At 46.6% G+C, this 13372-nt stretch overlaps 1 protein-coding gene across 5 annotated transcripts in view; it reads left to right on the top strand.

Moving 5' to 3' along the window:
• Positions 1-13372, top strand: part of arhgap46b (Rho GTPase activating protein 46b) — a 106267-nt gene that overhangs the window by 84885 nt on the left and 8010 nt on the right. For all 5 annotated transcript variants that reach the window (XM_035761735.2, XM_035761736.2, XM_052482745.1 and 2 more), the window contains 3 exons: positions 2450-3086; positions 3552-3650; positions 12583-12656. In XM_035761735.2, the coding sequence (XP_035617628.1) occupies positions 2450-3086; positions 3552-3650; positions 12583-12656 (810 nt within the window). The remainder of the gene's footprint in view (positions 1-2449; positions 3087-3551; positions 3651-12582; positions 12657-13372) is intronic.

Here is a 13372-nt window from a genome sequence, read left to right as displayed (position 1 = left end):
AGCCATATCATTCACTGTAGTATTTGGAGCCTGACTTAAACCCCCATGGAAATTACTCTCCCGAAGGCCTCCAGCAAGAATGCCGGTCAGGAATGGAAATACAAAGCGGGTCCTAAATAACCCGACATCAGTAATTAGCAGGATTGGTCTGTAATAGTGATTCTTTTGTACAAACACTAATGTAAAAACTAACACAGTTAACCAGGATTTATTTGAACACAATTTGTGGGAAATGTGGCGTTAAGACTGGGCGTCCTAATTTCTGGAGCTTTGGGAACCTGTCCAAAAAAGTTAGGCCAACTCTCTCTTGTCTGTGTAACTTGTGAGTGTTTTCCACTGTCCCTGGCTAGCTGTGCCTGGTTTGAAGGTGCCCCTGCTTGCCCTGACCCTAAATGTGCCTGAGGAGCAATGTCTTACCCTGTTGTCTGCAACCTAGTCTGGGAGAGGACACTGTGATGGCCAGGACACTGCTGAGCCCCGTCACACCACACAGGACACTGCTAAACCCAATCACAGACTATTACACCACACACACACACACACACACACACACACACACACACACACACACACACACACACACACACACACACACACACACACACACACACACACACACACACACACACACACACACACACACACACACACACACACTGACCAGGAAGACTAGACACTGAGAGCCATCTGGGACAAACAGAGGCAGAGGAAATGAGAGTGAGAGGTAGTGGACTAAATGAGGAAGATGAATTACATGAGAGATGGAAAGAGAGAGGAAGAGGGGATTGACGGATCTCAAAGCACTATGAATACCTGTGACAGGCAGCAGATGCAGCCGTTTGAGTGAAAGGGAATGTATTGTTGGGAAATAAAGAGGAGGAGAGAGAGAGAGAGAGAGAGAGAGAGAGAGAGAGAGAGAGAGAGAGAGAGAGAGAGAGAGAGAGAGAGAGAGAGAGAGAGAGAGAGAGAGAGAGAGAGAGAGAGAGAGAGAGAGAGAGAGAGAGAGAGAGAGAGAGAGAGAGAGAGAGAGAGAGAGAGAGAGAGAGAGAGAGAGAGAGAGAGAGAGAGAGAGAGAGAGAGAGAGAGAGAGAGAGAGAGAGAGAGAGAGGTTAATGGCCAATGTTGCGTGGCCAAAGCCAGAACATCTTAATCTTGTGTCCCCTCCGAGGACTGATGGTTTGGCACCCAGTAATTCCCTCAGGCCTCCCTCGCGCTTAATTACCCAGCTAACAAGCCTTACACAACCCCTTTTTTTCATCTTCATCTGAGCCTGTTTAACCAGCCACTTCGATACGGTTACATCATGGAAATGCAGCATTGGCCACTAAGACCTCTGTTTCCAGCTTAGACTTATTTGTGACTGGTACCTCCATGGCCGTGTTTTATACTGTGCGATGAATACAAATGATGTGGGTTTGGAGAAAGGCTTTGTTGGCGTTAGCGGGTCGTAGAGGAGCTCCTGCTGAGGGGGTTAGGGTTGGAAAGCTTTGGACCTGGGCTATGGAAAAATACACCAGTTATACTGCTGACCGACAGCCCACATGGTTCATATCACCATTCTGCATAGTTTACTGCACCACTGAAAACATTCTCATGCGGCTTTTGTTTTTAATACGACCACATTATGAAGGCCGTACTACAATGGGGACGTATGTCTGTTAGGGCCGGTCTGTAAAATGCGGGTAACCATCCCTAGACCCTACCCACACAGCTCTGCCAGAACGTTAATGAAACCCCTGGTATCTGTTTAACAGATCTGCCAGACTTCTGCTCTAGTGTGGTATTACATTGTAAATATGACATCATAGGATGAATATGAATGTAAAGCCCATATGTCAAGGTTATTGTTGGTTATTACAGTTTGTTCTTCTTTGGGCCGTGTAATTGAGCCTGACGAAGACTTTGGCGACACATTAGTGTTGGTTCAGAGGAAGACTCAGTATTGTTATGATTGGGTTTGAATTAACTGGATGTTCCAGAGTGGAAGAACCATGGTAGCCATCGGGGATTTGTTATGATTCATTGCATAATGTGGACAAATTGCTATCATATTATTAGATCAGTGAAAGTAGTTTAATGAAGGCCCAGTGGCAGTGGGAGTGTTTTGGCTTGAGGGAAGCAGACAGGAGAAGGATACAGTGAGTGGGGGATGGATGTTATGTTACCGTATGTGTTTTGATGCGATTTCCATATTGGGTCACCTATTTCTGGAGTGGGATCTGTGTGAGTGATTCCAGGTTCTACTCTGAGGAGGAATGAGTAAACGGATCCTACAGTACGCACGCACGCACACACACACACACACCATAATGCACATGCTCTACAAACCTTTGCAGCATCAGACACATACCATCAACAAACAGTAATTCACATAGGATTCCAGCTGTAGCGTTTGTCTATGCCTTGAATCTTCCTCTCCTTCCCTCTCTCCCTCTGTTTTCTTCTCCAGGCAGGAACACTGGAATCCAAGGCCCAGTCCGAGTCCTCATCGCACGGGGGAGGTAATGGTCACGGGGGCACCCGGGGTTCCCCCCATAGAGTTATCGTGACTGGAGACAGAGGAGAAGGTGGGGGAGTTGGAAAAGGAGGTTTGGGTTACCAGTACCCTTACACCACCCTCTGCAAACCTCCTCCAGACGCCAACATGGTGGACTGGGCCAGTAAGAACCTGAACCAACACACTCAGGGCCTGTTCCGCCGCCGCGTCTCCATCTCCAACATGCTCTCCTGGAACAGGGGCTCCATCAAGAAGCCCATGCTGATCACCAGCGACCGCACAGTCAAGAAGGAGGCCTGTGAGATGTTCAAACTGGTCCAGGCCTACATGGGGGACCGTCCAGCCCGGCTGGAGCGCCGTCACGCTGCCCTGCTGGTGGTCACTAAGTGCTGGGGCATGCAGGGCCTGAGGGACGAGTTGTACGTCCAGCTGGTCAGACAGACCACTGACAACCTGAACCTGAGAAGCCTGGAGGCCGGCTGGGAACTCATGGCCATCAGCCTGGCCTTCTTCTCCCCCTCACCCAAGTTCAGACGCTACCTGGAGGGGTACATTCAGAGACATCTGGAGCCATCCAACGACAAGAAGAGTGAGTGGCAACACCGCTTCTATTGATAAAATGTTTTTTTTCTGGTGATATAAATCTATGAATGTTTTTCTGTGTTTACCATTGGTTGTGGGTTGGTGAAGGTTGTTGTTTCCTGTGGCTGCGGATTTTTGGTGTTTTGGGGGTAAATACGATTTGTTTGATTAGACTAGAATGCATCCAGAGGTGTGTTTGTTTTTCCGGTATTCCCGTGCGGTCAAAAACAGCCAGTTGATATTGGTTTTCCAGCTATTATTATCTGGGATTCAGGCCAGATCAAACAGGATGCAGCACTGGAAAAGTGAGAGATGAAAAAAAAAAAAAAGGAGGGGGAGTAAGGTCAAAGTTGAGAGAACCCAGCACAAAACACCATCATCTGTTTTTCAGATCTACACACGGAGAAGAGTTATTGCGATAAATCTTGAATCAAATAACGTTTTCACTTTCCGCCGTGTTTTCCACTTACAGTCATGCAGCACATTACGGAACAACAGGACATGAAGAACAAGAAGAATTCAAAGTCCCGGAAGAAGAGGAAGCAGAACAATGAGGAGGAAGAAGAGGAGGGTGAGTTCCAATACGGCAACACTTGTTCATTCATACAGGAGACAAATGGAGAGGGAGGATTAACCCCACAGTGTCACCCTCGTAGAACTGACACACTCACAGGAGAGATTAACTAGCTGTTTTTCTATATGAGATTGATCGTTGAAGGTATTGCACACATTTGCATCACCACAACGCTTTTTAAATGAGAGTAGCAGAACCACACAAAGGAGCCTTGAGATCCAAGCGCCAGGGTGTCCTGTTTCCCTCTGTGCTGTATCTCTGTTGCCCAGCTGAGCTGGCGAGCACACGCTGCCAGTCGTCCTCCCTGGCCCTGTCTCCCCCTCTGGCCTAAAGAACAGTAGTGGCGCTGTCTTGGCCATGGCTGAGGATGGCGTTCTTTAGAGCGAGAGGAGACACCACCTACCTATAGGAAATATCCTCACACATACAGTTGAAGTCGGAAGTTTACATACACTTAGGTTGGAGTCATTAAAACTCTTTAGTCATGTCCCAGTTTACCCTGATTAACTCTGTAGTCATATCCCAGTTTACTCTGATTAACTCTGTAGTCATGTCCCAGTTTACCTATTTTGTTATGGTCTCCCTACACCTAGTGAACTGTATTCTAAATGATATAAGCAAAAAAAACTTTAATTGGAACTTCAAGCGGGCCTATTTATATAATGAATATGAATTCAGAGGGCAGAAATGATTCAATATTAAAGCATTAAACCTCCCACTAAAGGCGTCAGTCATACAAAAGTCATACTTAAATCCAAACGGGTTCTGTAGCAGATTAGTAAGAACGTCTCACCTAATGTTCAAGAATAGGGTGAGAAAAACAGGATATAAGTTTCATTTCAGGACAAAAAAATTAACAGCTGTGCCAAATAGATTGCAAAATTCCATGGCACATGGTTTATGAACTGATACATAAAACAATGCTGGATTCAATTAAGATTATTATACAACATTTTGGCTACCAATATAATGTTATAAATATGGGGGATAGAACCATCCCAGCTCTGCAGATTTTGCTGCAAAGAGACAGAATCATTAGATAATTTGTTTGGTAGCTTCTTTTTGGTTGCAGGTTCAGGAATGGATGAAAATTGCAACATTTACCTTGAGATAACTCTGCAAATAGCACTGCTGGGTGATTGAAAAAATCATAGTCAATCGGTCAATAATATAATAATACTCTAAGCAAAAATGTGTATGTTTAATTTACAATCTGTAGAAACTATGAGAATAGAACGGTTCAGAACTTTTGAGAAACATCACAGCACAGTTGAAAAATTGTGTGGTCTTCAGAGATAGATGGGAGGGGTTGAGGGTAGCTGAACGGGGTTGAGGGTAGCTGAACGGGGTTGAGGGTAGCTGAACGGGGTTGAGGGTAGCTGAACGGGGTTGAGGGTAGCTGAACGATGGGACTAAAAACAAACAAAAGAGAACTATTGTAAAATACATTGTGTCCATAAAATGTACATACAGTTGAAGTCGTAAGTTTACATACACTTAGGTTGGAGTCATTAAAACTCGTTTTTCAACCACTCCACAAACTTCTTGTTAACAAACTATAGTTTTTGCAAGTCGGTTAGGACATCTACTTTGTGCATGACACAAGTCGTTTTTTCAACAATTGTTTACAGACAGATTATTTCACTTATAATTCACTGTATCACAATTCCAGTGGGTCAGAAGTTTACATACACTAAGTTGACTGTGCCTTGAAACAGCTTGGAGAATTCCAGAAAATTATGTCATGGCTTTCAAAGCTTCTGATAGGTTAATTGACATCATTTGAGTCAATTGGAGGTGTACCTGTGGATGTATTTCAAGGCCTACCTTCAAACTCAGTGCCTCTTTGCTTGACAACATGGGAAAATCAAAAGAAATCAGCCAAGACCTCCGAAAACAAATGTAGACTTCCACAAGTCTGGTTCGTCCTTGGGAGAAATTTCCAAACGCCTGAAGGTACCACGTTCATCTGTACAAACCATAGTATGCAAGTATTAACACCATGGGACCACGCAGCCGTCATACTGCTCAGGAAGGAGACTCGTTCTGTCTCCTAGAGATGAGCGTACTTTGGTGTGAAAAGTGCAAATCAATCCCAGAACAACAGCAAAGGACCCTGTGAAGATGCTGGAGGTAAAACGAGTCCTATATCGACATCACCTGAAAGGCTGCTTAGCAAGGAAGAAGCCACTGCTCCAAAACCACCATAAGAAAGCCAGACTACGGTTTGCAACTGCACATGGAGACAAAGATCATACTTTTTGTAGAAAGGTCCTCTGGTCTGATGAAACAAAAATAGAACTGTTTGGCCATAATGACCATCGTTATGTTGGATGAAAAAGGGGGATGCTTACAAGCTGAAGAACACCATCCCAACCATGAAGCATGGGGGTGGCAGCATCATGTTGTGGAGTGTGCTTTGCTGCAGGAGGGACTGGTGCACTTCACAAAATAGATGGCATCATGAGGTGGGAAAAGTATGTGGATATATTGAAGCAACATCTCAAGACATCAGTCAGGAAGTTGAAGCTTGGTCGCAAATGGGTCTTCCATTTGATTTTTGATTGATTTATTTTACCTTTATTTAACTAGGCAAGTCAGTTAAGAACAAATTCTTATTTTCAATGATGGCCTAGGAACAGTGGGTTAACTGCCTGTTCAGGGGCAGAATGACAGATTTGTATCTCGGGGGTTTGAACTTGCAACCTTCTGGTTACTAGTCCAACACTCTAACCACTAGGCTACCCTGCCAATCCCAAGCATTATTCCAAAGGTGTGGCAAAATGGCTTAAGGACATCAAAGTCATGGTATTGGAGTGGCCATCACAAAGACCTGACCTCAATCCTATAGAACATTTTTGGGTAGAACTGAAAAAGCATGTGCGAGCAAGGAGGCCTACAAACCTGACTCAGTTGCACCTGCTCTGTCAGGAGGAATGGGACAAAATTCACCCAACTTATTGTGGGAAGCTTGTGGAAGGCTCCCAGAAACATTTGACCCAAGTTCAAAAATTTAAAGGCAATGCTTCCAAATACTAATTGAGTGTATGTAAACTTCTGGGAATGTGATGAAAGAAATAAAGCTGAAATAAATTATTCTCTCTAATATTATTCTGACATTTCACATTCGTAAAATAAAGTGGTGATCCTAACTGACGTAAAACAGGACATTTTTACTTGGATTAAATGTCAGGAATTGTGAACAACTGATAAATGTATTTGGCCAAGGTGTATGTAAACTTCTGACTTCAACTGTAACAGAAGTATAAGTAAACAGTAGCTGTTTGTTATAAAGAAGCTGTTGGGTGAGTGTGCCTCCTACTACTACAGACCACAGCTACTTTCATTATGCCCGTGTAATTGTTCTACAGGTAGCAGCACTCTCGGCATAGTCAATCAGTGACGTACTCTGACTCACCCCAGCTCTCTGTGTGTCATGACATTCCTGTGGATGTTGTTTGATTCTGAGGATTCATTTGACCAATCAGATGGCTCCTCACAGCTGTGTCCCAGCATCTGGTTCCCTCTCATGATGCAGCGTTCTGCCCCGAGGCCAAACGCACCGCGTCTTCCACACCAAGACCCAGCCTCAGACACCAGACCACATCACACAGTTATCCGCAGCACTGCTACCAGCTGTACTAGTACTGTGACAGAGAGAGTCGACTCACTGCACTACATCATCAACGAGACTATAGCGCATGGGAGAGGTGAAGAGAATTGAGATGGTTGTTGACTCACTCCCCGCACTGCAGTAGAAACCAGTTAGTCATACTCCACATCCGCTCTGGAGTGTTGGCATCGAGGACAGAGGACCTACTGTCTGTGGGAGACTGTTTGTTTGTACTGGAGAGTTGGGTGATCCATACTCTTTTACAGATATGGGGCACTGGACAAATGATCCAGCTTCCTGTGATCCAGAACCCAGTCTACAACAGAGGCCCCATGATATGGGCTCAAGTCCAGGTAGAGATGAAAGGGGGGAGGGGTTTGATGGGGACGGTCGTAGGGATGTCCTGACGGGAGGGAGGTGGCGTCTTTATGGGCTTCACCAGCTGCCTCTCCGGGCCCAGGCTGCTGAGTGGGCATTGTTCTGGGCAGCAGTTTGGGGCCTCAGATCCAGCTCTTCATCAAAAGAAGAGAAAGAGGGCGTAGAAGGTTTGTTTAGGTAGTGCCCGACTTCTCTGTGGCACGTTTAAGAGCGTGTGGCTGACAATGGCTGGGGAGGCCTGTGCAGCCAGGCATTGTGGTGGCAGCAGTGGGCTGTCCTGGGAAAGACGCTCCCAGTGAAGGGGGAGCGTGGGCTATAGGAGTGGGGTGGTTGGGGCCTCTTCCCCTCTCTGTGGAGGGTTAAAGGTTGGCACCAACACTTATTTGTATGCAAATACTCTCTTTACGTTTTCTCTATCGTTTTTTCTCTGTCCCTGGCTGTCCCTGTTTAGCATTGGACACTAAGCTGAGGCTCAGGCCACAGGCACAAACAGGCTGCTAGTGGAGAGGAATGAAGAGACCGTTGCTCTTTTCTGTCACCTGCTTTATAGATACCCCCCATCCCCCACGTCTATTTCTCCCTGAGTCTTTCATGCATACATACACATCCATCCATCTCTCGCTCTCTTTCTTTCTCTCTCTCTTTCTCGCTCTCTTTCTCTCTCTCTCGCTCTCTTTCTCTCTTTCTCTCGCTCTCTTTCTCTCTTTCTCTCGCTATCTTTCTCTCTCTCTCTCTTTCTCTCTCTCTCTTTCCTTGTGGTATTATACAGGTATTACACCCACCAGGAAGTGTTTATATTTATTCAATATTGTTTTAACTAGGCAAGTCAGTTAAGAACAAATAATTATTTTACAATGACAACATACCCAGGCCAAACCCTCCCTTAACCCGGATAGCGCTGGGCCAATTGTGCACCACCCTATGGTACTCCTGATCACGTCCGGTTGTGATACAGCCCGGGATCAAACCAGGGTCTGTAGTGATGCCTCTAGTACTGAGATGCAGTGCTTTAGACCGCTGTGCCACTCGGGAGCCCTTGTAAAATCAACACAGGACACTCTCTTTTAGAACTATGGGTCTTAACAGTGGTGTTCATACCAGCTAGCCCTCTATGCTGCCTGGGCTATGTGCCTCAGTAATATCACCTGGCATAGAGGGGAAATCAGTCCACCGCTCCCACATGCTTGTCATTCCAACACTAACACAGAACAGGAGAAGGACGGAATGACCAGGAAGAAGGAGAATGGGTGAGTATGCCACAGCAACAATCAGAGGAGAGGATAATACATTCAACATTGGGAGGGGCAGAGGAGAGGAGTGAGGACAACAACTGGTTGGATCAATGTTGGTTCCACACCATTTCAAGAAAAACATTCAGTGTGATGATGTTGAATCAATGTGGAAAATTGATTGGGCTTGCAAGTCATCATCAACGTGAGGGAACTCTTTTTTTTTCCACACAACGTTTTACCAGAATCACAGCTGTGTATTTACAGTACAAATGAATCAATCGTTTCTCCATGAGGACCCTATGATATCTTTGCACCCTTCTCTCTCTGTTGTTTCATGAAGCAGTAAAGTTGGGTTGTGATTTTAAGGGTACATTTTTGTTGTTGTTGATTTCACGCTGAATTCACGTTAGCTGACAACTCAACCAAATGTCAATCGAAACTAAACATGGAACTGGCGTCTGTGCCCAGTGGGAAGTGAATAAAAGAGGATGAGAGGAGAAGAGAAGACAAGGGATCTAAAGAGAATACTGTAGGGAAGAAAGAAAGGACCTGGGGTTGTAGCAGCAGTCCCAGCAGCAGTCCTGAGCCAGAGCGATGTGTGTGTCCTGCAGTCCAGCAGCAGTCCTGAGCCAGAGCGATGTGTGTGTGCTGCAGTCCAGCAGCAGTCCTGAGCCAGAGCGATGTATGTGTGCTGCAGTCCAGCAGCAGTCCTGAGCCAGAGCGATGTGTGTGTCCTGCAGTCCAGCAGCAGTCTTGAGCCAGAGCGATGTGTGTGTGCTGCAGTCCAGCAGCAGTCCTGAGCCAGAGCGATGTGTGTGTGCTGCAGTCCAGCAGCAGTCCTGAGCCAGAGCGATGTATGTGTGCTGCAGTCCAGCAGCAGTCTTGAGCCAGAGCGATGTGTGTGTGCTGCAGTCCAGCAGCAGTCCTGAGCCAGAGCGATGTATGTGTGCTGCAGTCCAGCAGCAGTCCTGAGCCAGAGCGATGTGTGTGTCCTGCAGTCCAGCAGCAGTCTTGAGCCAGAGCGATGTGTGTGTGCTGCAGTCCAGCAGCAGTCCTGAGCCAGAGCGATGTGTGTGCTGCAGTCCAGCAGCAGTCCTGAGCCAGAGCGATGTGTGTGTGCTGCAGTCCAGCAGCAGTCCTGAGCCAGAGCGATGTGTGTGTGCTGCAGTCCAGCAGCAGTCTTGAGCCAGAGCGATGTGTGTGTGCTGCAGTCCAGCAGCAGTCCTGAGCCAGAGCGATGTGTGTGTGCTGCAGTCCAGCAGCAGTCCTGAGCCAGAGCGATGTGTGTGTGCTGCAGTCCAGCAGCAGTCCTGAGCCAGAGCGATGTGTGTGTGCTGCAGTCCAGCAGCAGTCTTGAGCCAGAGCGATGTGTGTGTGCTGCAGTCCAGCAGCAGTCCTGAGCCAGAGCGATGTGTGTGTGCTGCAGTCCAGCAGCAGTCCTGAGCCAGAGCGATGTGTGTGTGCAGCAGTCCAGCAGCAGTCTTGAGCCAGAGCGATGTGTGTGTGCTGCAGTCCAGCAGCAGTCCTGAGCCAGAGCGATGTGTGTGTGCTGCAGTCCAGCAGCAGTCCTGAGCCAGAGCGATGTGTGTGTGCTGCAGTCCAGCAGCAGTCCTGAGCCAGAGCGATGTGTGTGTGCTGCAGTCCAGCAGCAGTCCTGAGCCAGAGCGATGTGTGTGTGCTGCAGTCCAGCAGCAGTCCTGAGCCAGAGCGATGTGTGTGTGCTGCAGTCCAGCAGCAGTCCTGAGCCAGAGCGATGTGTGTGTGCTGCAGTCCAGCAGCAGTCCTGAGCCAGAGCGATGTGTGTGTGCTGCAGTCCAGCAGCAGTCCTGAGCCAGAGCGATGTGTGTGTGCTGCAGTCCAGCAGCAGTCCTGAGCCAGAGCGATGTGTGTGTCCTGCAGTCCAGCAGCACAGTCAGAGATCAGAGACGGGGGCTTGTGAAATGACTGCCCTGCCTCTTAAACATGTGTTTTTACAGCCAGATAAAAGAGAACTTCTCTTGAAACAACTCGTATACAACTTTCCCCTTCTCCATTTCTGTTACAAAGCACTACACCCACTATGTTTGAACATGTTGACGACACTGTAAACACGGCTAGAAGAGGAGAAGTGAAAGGGTTTGTTCTGGACTGAGGTCATCAGGTTAGTCCTGTGTGACCCGTCACCTGTCTGACTGTCCCTGTTGAGGCCTGCTTGGCCATGTGGCCTCACAGCTGTGCTCTGAGGTGAATGACCCAGTAGTAAGAATTCTGCTGTCTACTCTTCTAAAACGATGCTGTGCTATAGTAACAGTAGGGCCTGGTTGGGCTGATGAAGGTTCCTCCTTGGTCATAGTATTCCTCTTTCTCCCCCTCTTCTAGTCTCTGGGAGGGACCTGCCTAATGTGTGCCTCCTCCTTTACTCATTTCCTCATTCCTCACTTATTTTTTCCTTTGCACCCCAGTATCTCTACTTGCACATTCATCTTCTGCACATCTACCATTCCAGTGTTTAATTGCTATATTGTAATTACTTCGCCACCATGGCCTATTTATTTCCTTACCTCCCTTATCTTATCTCATTTGCACACATTGTATATAGACTTTTTCTACTGTGTTATTGACTGTATGTTTGTTTACTCCATGTGTAACTCTGTGTTGTTGTATGTGTCGAAGTGCTTTGCTTTATCTTGGCCAGGTCGCAGTTGTAAATGAGAACTTGTTCTCAACTGGCCTAGCTGGTTAAATAAAGGTGAAATAATAATGAATCAATCATTTCTCCATGAGGACCCTATGATATCTTTGCACCCTTCTCTCTCTGTTGTTTCAAATGGCATATATTATTATATTATTATATTATTATTATTATTATATATTATTATATTATTATATTATATTATTATTATTATATTATTATTATATTATTATTATTATTATTATTATTATATTATCATGAAGCAGTAAAGTTGGGTTGTGATTTTAATTACTTTCCCTCGGCATTGAAATCCATCTCATTTCCGTCTTGGGTGAGAATAAAGTCCTCCCTCTCCCACCATGTCAGTTCTGTGTGATTCGTTCGATTTATGACAGAAGACAATAATCGCAAACCCTTTTTTAAAGCGTCAAGATCTCGTAGTCTCTCAAAACGCAACTCATCTACGCTCGGCCAAAACCGCGGTTTTGTTGCTGAGGACATGCTTTCACCTGTTTGCCATAAATCTGTGTCATGTGGATGTTTCACTACCAGCGTCTGTAGCCAAGATGCATTTTGGTTCTCACAGTTAGAACAAGATGTGTAGGCCAATGCCTCAGTCGCTCATTCAATCCAGCCTTAATATTGTTATATGGGCCTGATATACAATAGTAATACTTTGCTGTAGTAATAGTTCAGCGGACAGTGTTTGACGTCTCAGTGGCTTTAACCTTGAAGCACAGCTGTTCCCTACAGCTCTATATGCTGGGTTATATTACTCCATGCTGGCTGGGCACAATTCTCATGGAATATGCAGAGCTGATATCCAAAATGCCCTGCGGTGGACAGATTTGGTTTTAATGATTCATTGGTAACCAGATCTGTCGGTGGATCTGTCGGTTTTATCACTGTGGAACAGAAGTGATACGGCCTCAACACTGAGGATGTTGACATGCAGGCAGATAGAAAACAGCAACGGATTGTGTTACCGCCTCAGGATTGGTCAGTAATGGTGTCTGTCATCTCCCCTCTCTCCAGGCCTGCCAATCAGCACTTATGCCAAGTACTGCTATCGCAAGCTGCAGAAGGTCGCCGTCACTGGGGTCAAAAAGGTAGGAAGGTCATCCTAAAGCACTATTAAAAGGTCCAGGGAGGGGGTGTCAGACAAGGACAGAGGGGGTTGCTCCATCTCTCACTGCTGGTCTGGATGGAGGTTTCATTTACAGACTTTCTGCTGCAGTTTTATACTCTAATGATCTGAAGGGATATTGGGACTCCAACCCTCCCAGCAGACGAAGAGAAGTGGAACATTTCTATTGTTTTAATGAGTCAGTGTTGCCCCTGAGGTTAGTGTCGGCCGTGAAGCGTGGCACTGACTGAAGCATTCTGGGAGCTCTCACATATGTTAGCAATCATCGCACTGGGCCCTTAGGAGTCCTCAGCAAAATAGGCACTAATCTGTAAACCCAAACTGAGGTGGGGGGGTTACGACAACCTTTTAACCCCCCCTTCCGTCATCCGCTTTCTCCCCATCCACACTGGACACGTGGAGCTAAAGATGGGGTTCAAGTCTGAGCCCCCCAACCAACCCTCCATCAGTGCAGCAACAGTCTCCCAACCTCCACCCTGTCCTCTGCTGTGTCCCACCCTGTAATCAGCTTGCCCACAGCCGGCACACTGCAGCCTTACTGCAGCCCCAGGCCAAGCACTTTTACTGGGGGTTATATTTAACCCTCTGAGCTGCTGAGATGGAATCTGGGCTTTAAATATGGCCCGGTGTCTCCTTCTACTGTATACAAGGGAACTGACCTACAGTTCAGCTGTGATT

Source organism: Oncorhynchus keta, chromosome 28 (assembly GCF_023373465.1).
Source record: "Oncorhynchus keta strain PuntledgeMale-10-30-2019 chromosome 28, Oket_V2, whole genome shotgun sequence".
NCBI lineage: Eukaryota > Metazoa > Chordata > Actinopteri > Salmoniformes > Salmonidae > Oncorhynchus > Oncorhynchus keta.
This window is presented reverse-complemented; position numbering and strand designations above follow the sequence as displayed.